General features: G+C 41.4%; 1 protein-coding gene across 1 annotated transcript in view; it reads right to left on the reverse strand.

Annotated features, from left to right (window-relative positions):
• Positions 1-396: 396 nt before the first annotated feature.
• Positions 397-8,236, reverse strand: part of LOC100533330 (Rab3) — a gene marked incomplete at its 3' end in the record, with an annotated part of 34,400 nt that continues 26,560 nt past the window's right edge. The window contains 1 exon segment of the mRNA NM_001204627.1: positions 397-622. Coding sequence (NP_001191556.1) covers positions 397-622 — 226 coding nt within the window.

The raw sequence follows: 8,236 nt of genomic DNA on the forward strand, positions 1-8,236 counted from the left end.
TTTTAAACTTCAATGTCTACTTCGTGCCCCCCCCCCCTTGTTGTTGTAAACACGTTCAAATTCTTGCCAAGGTTTCAATATCGTTTTGGTAAAAGCAAATGTTAGCCCCCTATGTATTCGGAACTGACTTGTCTTGTCCCCTATACGCACACATGGTTTCTCCCCTCGGAAGGTTCATATTTAGGTCACCGTCACGTTGTGCACGAAAGAAAGACGCTTGTAAAGTAGATTAAAAATTAACAATAAAGGGGGGGGGGGGAGTTGTCAAAATGTGGTTCTACCACCGTCCTTTAACGAAAACGCCAAGTTTTATACCGCAGACAACAGCGCCGGGAAACCAGACCGTGTATCCACTCATTCCCAAGAACAAATAAAACAAACAAACAAAACAACTCACCCAGATCTGCAGCTTGACCCGCTTGTCCTGTCTGAAGACCGTCTTGACCTTAAAGTCGATGCCCACCGTGGAGACGAAGGCGGAAGTGAAGGAGTCGTCCGCGTACCGGAACAGGAAGGACGTCTTTCCCACGCTGCTGTTGCCGATGATGAGCAGCTTGAACATGTAGTCGAAGTTCTGGTCGGCGGCGTCTTTCTGCCATTTGGAGTCGTTTGCGGAAGCCATCTGTGCAGATGCAATGGAAAGAAAATAGAATAACCAATGAGTTACAACTTTAATAAGAGTTTCGCGGCACTCTCAATACACATAGGTCATATAAAAGCCAAAAATTAGAGGTGGTACTATAGAGTAACACAGAAAAAAAGAAAAAGAGGACATAAGGAAGATATATACTTGATAGGAAAAGAGGAGCAAACAATACCAGAGCATCCTCCAATCAACAACAAAGTAAAGTGACTTTGATGTTACATTCCTTATTTTAGCTCAAGAAAAGCAAATATAATGGAGTAAAAAAAACACACACACAAAAGGACACTCCCCTATATTTGTATTTCAAAACAGCCATCATTGAAAGAGAAATTGTACAAGCTAAACTACATTCGCTCAAACTCTGCTTCGTTTGTAATTATTTAGCTTCAAAAAGTGGAACGACATTTTTAAATGGTTAAATGGAGACCGCAAAAAAGTAAACAGACAGAAATAAGGAAGAGTTAGGGCAGTCTGACTACCGATACCCTACGACCATCCCCACAGGAACGACACGGGAAAATAGCACGATAGACAGAGAGAAACTAGAGAGGTAAAGAAAACTAGTAAGACCTGACAGTGACGCCCTCCAACCACTCAGAAAATAAAAATAATGCTGTAGAATAATCCAGACAACGTTATATTTGAGCAACACACTATTGACATCTACATGAATGACCACAGCAAGAGATTTCACCAATAACAGTAAGGTGGTCGTACAAAAACTTTAGTCTTATTTTTTTTTCTTGTTTGAGTTAATAGAACCACATCGGCACAATAATAGTCATATAGTGCTGGGGAAAACGTAAGACAGACATACCGAAACAACAGAGGGAAAGAAAAGAAGTAGGACCTACCAGTTGCACCCTCCTACCACCCGCTATTCAGTCTTGGCCAGGAATTATATGTACAATCTTAAAATAACTGATTATGATCTCTGGCCCAGAACAACTAATAGAAATTCTGTTCAACTATAATAGACAAGAATCTGTTGGAAGTACAACAATGACACCATAAGAAGAAAGAAGGAAACTGAATCAAATAAATAAATAGCAATAAATGCCAACATCGATACAACTACGCAAAAGTCATTCTTCGTATATTCAAACAGTGAAAGTGAATGTGGTAACAAGAAACATCAACGAAAGAATATGTATGGCTTGGGAAAGCAATCAACAATTCCAGTAAAGGCAAACTTGAACAGCTTTCAAGAATTGCTTTTGATCCTATTTGCTTGCACGCACGCACGCACACAAAAATGAGAGCTGTTTCTGTGCTTTCCAACCGTCCATTTCTGTGGCACCGGATACTCTAGTCAAAAATCTAAATCAAGTGAAGAATAAAAAGTTTTGATTCGACTTCTCAATTCGGCAGGGAAAACTTAAATCTTTAATTACAGTTTGTACGCCTACAATGTGAAATTTCTTTTTGTTTGTGCGTGTTTAAGTGAACGATCCCATGTTAAACATTTCAGCCAGCCCAGTTGGTATCGGCACCTGACCCCTAACTGCAGGTTGTTTGGTTAATAATACATTGACAAAAGGGAACAGTTACGTAAACAACATTTCGTGAGAAAAAAGAAAAAAACATATTCCGGAAAAAAACAACAATAACATTACCAGAAATATAATAAAGGAACTTAAAATTTATGGGTTACAGCGTTACATAATGCTCAGAAGGATAGAAGGTCGCAATATCAACGGGGGTGAAAACAAGCTGAGTGCAACTAGGCATCAGTCGTCGCTACCACTCGACACCGAAGAGAATGGTGAAACAATCAATACAAAACAAACGAAATGAGCAGGGAAAAAAGCCAGTGCGCAAGGCGTAATCACGGAAATGAAAATAAACTGTCACAGCACCACAACACTCGAAGTATATAATATAATATCATATATTATATATAATATCGTATATTATATATATATATATATATATATATATATATATATATATATATATATATATATATATATATATATATATATATAAATATACATGTATATATGAATCATGTACATACAAACATATCAAGGGTTTGAGATTCATCAATTGTAAGCAAGATCTGTGAACTATAACGCTATCTACATTTAAACTGGGGGGGGGGACATTTAAACTGGGGGGGGGGGGGAGAGAAGGGGCTGTCTTGTCTTGGCTGACCACACACAAAAACCGCTCGGGTTCAACGTCACAAAATTCTGCAAAGTCAATGGATAGGAGTAAAACGTCGCATCAAACAGCCACTTGAGAGATGCTTACTTTTATAATAAAAGTTATTAGTGCAAACAGCCCCCATTATCCAGAGCTTCACGCACCCCATTCCATCCCACCCCATCCCCTCCCCCTAACCAAACGTGATACGAGGGCTGTCCCACGGAAAACCGGAAAAGGTCCATAAAAGCAACAATCTTTGTCCGATTATAATAAAAATGTAACACATCATACCTCAACATGTGCTTTATTTCTCAATGTAATCACCATCCCGCTGGACGCATTTTTTCCATCGCTGGATGTGGGAGAAGATACAGTCCCTGAAGAATTTTTCGTCAAGGGATTTCAACCAATCTTTCACGGCTTCCACGAGGTCTTCGTCGTTGGTGAATCGCTGTCGAGAAATATGGTGTTTTATTGGTCCAAAAAGGTGATAATCTGACGGGGCCAAGTCAGGACTGTGAGGTGGGTGTGGCAGAACTTCTCAGCCGAACCTTTGGATCCAGTCTTTCGTAGCGTTTGCGGTGTGTGGCGTTGCGTTGTCATGCTGCAAAATGTCTGAGACACTTCAACACGACGCGTCTTGTGGTCAGCTGTCAGCTCTTTTGGGACCCATCGAGCAGAGACCTTTCGATAGTGCAGCTCATCAAACACTATCCTATGGACAGTTGACTTTGAAATGTTTAGTGACTCGGAAATTTCGCGAATTTTTAGGCACCTGTCTGTTTGAATGAGTTCGTTAACGCGACTCTTGTTGTCCTCAGTCTTGGCAGAAGAACAAGGTCCTGGGTGAACTTTGTCATTGATATCCGTATGCCCGGCTTTGAACTTACTACTTCACTCATATACCAGTGTCTTTGCCATTACTTTCTCCCCGTAAACTGACTTTATTTCAGCGTGTATTTCTATAGGTTTGAGACCTTTTGCGGTCAGAAACCGAATGACAGATCTCACTTCTATCCTTGACCAATTTTCCAAGTGGGTAGCCATCTTTGGAGAACTGCTGTGTTCGTTTGATTGGTGCAATGCTCATGGTGTTCAATCGGGAAATTCCAATATGATTGTTTTACAAGTGTGCGTTTACAGAATGTGAAAATATTGAATAGTTTCAAATTACAGCCAAATTCCGGTTTTCCGTGCGACAGCCCTCGTACCTAGGAATTTCCTCCTTCCTCACTTCGTGCAATTATAAACGCACTCATAGGTTCCTTTACGCCACCACTCCCAAACCGTTTCCTAACCATTTCACAGACTCCAAACGTGCACATAAATACTAAGCACATGCATCACCACAAACATGAGAAGGTTGAAACAATCCCTCGGCCATCCTCAGTCATCTCACAAAAAAACAGGATTTAAAGTAATTTATTCTTACACAATATGCTAGCTGACTGTGTTAGACCCCCAACAGAACAACACTGCACCAAGTTCTATTTTCAAATCACTTTTTCTGATCCTTTGCACTTGTACTATTCGGACTATTCCTATTATTTCTTTTCTTAAGAACAATCGAGCATCATTATTTAACTCAGTGCCTATTCTTCCTATTGTAGTTTATTTCAGTATGTTCCTGATGAAGTCCAAGAAACAATTCGTCACTTGAGATCCATGTTAAGCAACCCAAGTCTCTATATTTCACCTCTATATCTCAATAATTTAACAATATAATCCAAGATCTGATGTACCCTGATACCCAAGCATGGGAGGATAATCTTAACATTCTAAAACGGAAAGGAGATTAACCCAGTTCCTGGGAGGACATCATCTAAGCACTCAAGTGCAGATAACACCATCTACGCACTCAAGCGCAGATAATCGAAATTTTCAGGAGGGGACAAAATCAATACTCAAGAGGATATCACTTCAATAAATGACAGCAGCTTAAATGTGGCAGGCCAAAGACCAACTGTAAAATTATCAATAGCAATATAAGCATAAAAAGCAATTTTATTCAATAGTTCATACAAACGTGCGCAACTGCATTAAAATCTATGGCCAAAACAGAAATCGTCTGACGTGACCTCATCAACGACACGAGGTCAGCAACGAAATGAGCTGATTAACAATCTGAACTCGTCAACGATACGAGATCACCAGCGATATGAACCCCTACACAATTTGAGCTCTTGAACAATTTGAACTCACAAAGGATAGGAACTCGTCAACAATATGAGAGGTCGTCGGCGATTATAAACTCGTCATCGATTGGAACTTACCAACAACATTATCCCTCTCAACAATACGACCCACTCAACTTTATGAACCCAGCATCTATATAAACACATCAACGATAAAAATTCACAAAAGATAAGAAAGAACTCCTCAACGATATGAACCCTACAACGACATTAGCTTCTTAATCGTATTAAGAAAACAATGATAAGAACTCATTAACGATATAAACTCCGCAACGATATAAACTTAACAACGATAAGAACTCATTAACGATAATATAAACTCATCAACGAAAAGAATTCATTAACGATATGTTAACGATAATATAAACTCATCAACGAAAAGAATTCATTAACGATATGAACTCCTCAATGATACTGAACACATCAACGATACGAACTCATCATGATCAAAGCTTCAATGCCAAACACTCCCAGCACATACAGCGTCGTGAAAGTGTAAGGTCAGGCCGCTGAGCCTGTGTCCCTTCTTCCGGTCCTTTCCCTCGGGGTCGTCAGCTGTGTCTGGATGACCATCGGCCGTATTTGCATCCTCCTCGGGCACAGAATCTTCGGCTGGCTGATCCTTTGTCAGGGGAGGGTGGGCATTCGCTTCCGCCGCCATAGTTCTTGGCACACAGGTCGCACGGGTTGTGGTGACAGCGGAGTAAGCGTATCAACTTGGAGGACAATTACATGACGTTTCACACTCCCACCGACACAATTTAGGTCATTTAGGTGGCTGCAGGCTGACTCGACCCTGCTTGTCAGGGGGGCCAACCCTGACGGAGTGGGATACACAACATCCCAGCAGACAGATGGAGATACATGTACTTTGAATTTGACAAACGCCCCAGCTCGGGGTTTGGACTCACACGTTTTTGCGTACAATGGTGACTAACCATTAAACCATGGACGCCTGTAGTATCCAGGAGTAAATTTCGATTCACTCAAACCAAACATTCACTAGTGACGGGCAATGTATTCATATTTTAAGTAGTTTGATCTTTAGCTCTGTGCTAATAGGAGCCCAAAAGCGGTCAGGGTTAATGAAAAGAAAAAAAATACACAAATAGATCATATAAAAGACGAAGATTAGGGGTGTTATGCAGCACTCGCTAAACACATAGATCATATAGGTGACGACTATTGGGGGTGTTACTGAAGAAGTTTCGTATACAGAAAATAAGGAGGAGAGGTACGGACGGTAGAAAGTTTTGACAGGAAGGAAGGTGGTGTAACAAATCACACCAGAGCACCCGCCTCAACCACCTACCTACTGAGTCACCAAGAGAAATTCCAGAAAAAACAAGAAAAACGAACGACCTTCATCCGCTGCACTTTCCTGTCGGAGCCCAATACATGATATCCCCAGTTCAAACTGCAAAAGTGCGAGTGTGCCAGGTCCTGAGACCTAACAAAATAAACAAATACGTTTTAAAAAAACACACAAAAACAATGATGTCATAAATCGCATGTTCGATAACATTGCGTGATAAATGTTATTTGTATACACGCAGAAGCAATGTGCGGATGAAAAGACCCATTTTGACATTAACACCACTGCAACACCTCTCATAAAGCCCGAAATGGAAGAAAAAAAACCCACTGATACCCTACGCTCGAGACTTTTCTGTCCCACAAAGAAACCAATCACACGCTGTTGTTTATGTGGATCACATGAATGGAAATAGTTTGTAATACTTCCATAGAATGAGTTCTCGATCAGCAATAGTCTCAACACGCTGTGTTCTGAGTTTGTCATTTACCTCACACCGGCGGCGAGGTCTCGTAGATTGATGCTTGATGTCAACTTGTACATTTACCCTTTATAGTTCTCCATCTTCTTTCCCTTTTATAATGTGTGTGTGTGTGGGGGGGGGGGCGCTGCTAATGAGGCTGAGAAAGAAAAAAACCAAAATTTACTTAACACTCTTGAATATATGTCCCCTCCCCTTTTTGTGTGTATGTAAATTACTGCCTCGCGTAGACACAAGCAAGCATGTAAGCAAAAACGCTTACAAACACACACACACACACGCACACGCACACGCACACGCACACGCACACGCACTCATACGCACACTACACACATGACAGGGGTGCAGGGCGTGGAGTTTTAGATGAGTGTGATTGGTTCACACGCCTCAATAGAATAAGGCAGCGATATAACAGAATTCAGGACACACACCGCGTTCGTTTTTGGTAAATGTGTTACGGCACTTGGAACACAATTAGGTCACATAAGAGCCCAAGACTAGAAGCGCTACAACAGAGTAACAAACAAAAAAAAGGAGTAGAGATAAGAACGATAGATGTTTAATAGGAAAGAAGGAGCAAACCACACCAAAACACCCTGCAACCACCCACACAAGCGTTGTGTACCTGAGATCTGGTTATTCTTCTTCTACAGCCACCTCCAGCAGCTTAAGGTGGCATCTTTTAAATCAAGGAAAGAGAAGCACGCTGAAGCAATAAACCAAAGTTCAGTGATAGTGATAGGAAAAGCAATCTAGAAAGGAAGACACAGACAAGTGGACACAGGGACAGTCATTTTGAGCTTCCTAGGGATAAAAGTAAAACTGATTTTTTTTAAAAGGCAAGTACGACAGAGGGTATCCTCCAACCACCCGTTTCCTATTGCTATCAGAGCAAACTTCTGGGGGTCGCACAGATGAGTTAGATCTATTTATTATCCGTTGAGATCTCTTTCAGCCCCCCCCCCCTTTCCTTTCGGAACTTACTTGACCTGCTTAACTACTCACATCTGGATTCCCCACACTATTGAATCAACATGGGAGTTGGTCGTGGTACCGACAGGCTTTGTTTTTTTTTCCCTTTAACGTAGGCGTTTTTACCGCCCCCATTGACACAATTAAGATAATTTAGGAGGCGGGCTTCCAACCCTGATGTCACGGTCAACCCGGGAGGAGAATGCAACATCCCAGCAGAAAGACCGACATACTCGATATAAATCTCTACCCCTCTCGAGAATCAAACTCTGATTTCCAGTGAGCGACAGTAACACGACTCACTGCTACATCGCAAAAGCCGGCGATGTGACGCCATGTGCGAAAAACGATTTTTAACTAACTTAAATTTTAGAAATTAAAAAGTGGAGATGGAGGGAGGAGAGGAGAGGGGAGAGAGCGAAAGGGGGGAGGGGAGAGAGAGAAAGAGAGAGAGCGGGAGAGAGAGCGGGAGAGAG

This window comes from Aplysia californica, unplaced genomic scaffold (genome assembly GCF_000002075.1).
Source record: "Aplysia californica isolate F4 #8 unplaced genomic scaffold, AplCal3.0 scaffold01088, whole genome shotgun sequence".
Classification (NCBI taxonomy): domain Eukaryota; kingdom Metazoa; phylum Mollusca; class Gastropoda; order Aplysiida; family Aplysiidae; genus Aplysia; species Aplysia californica.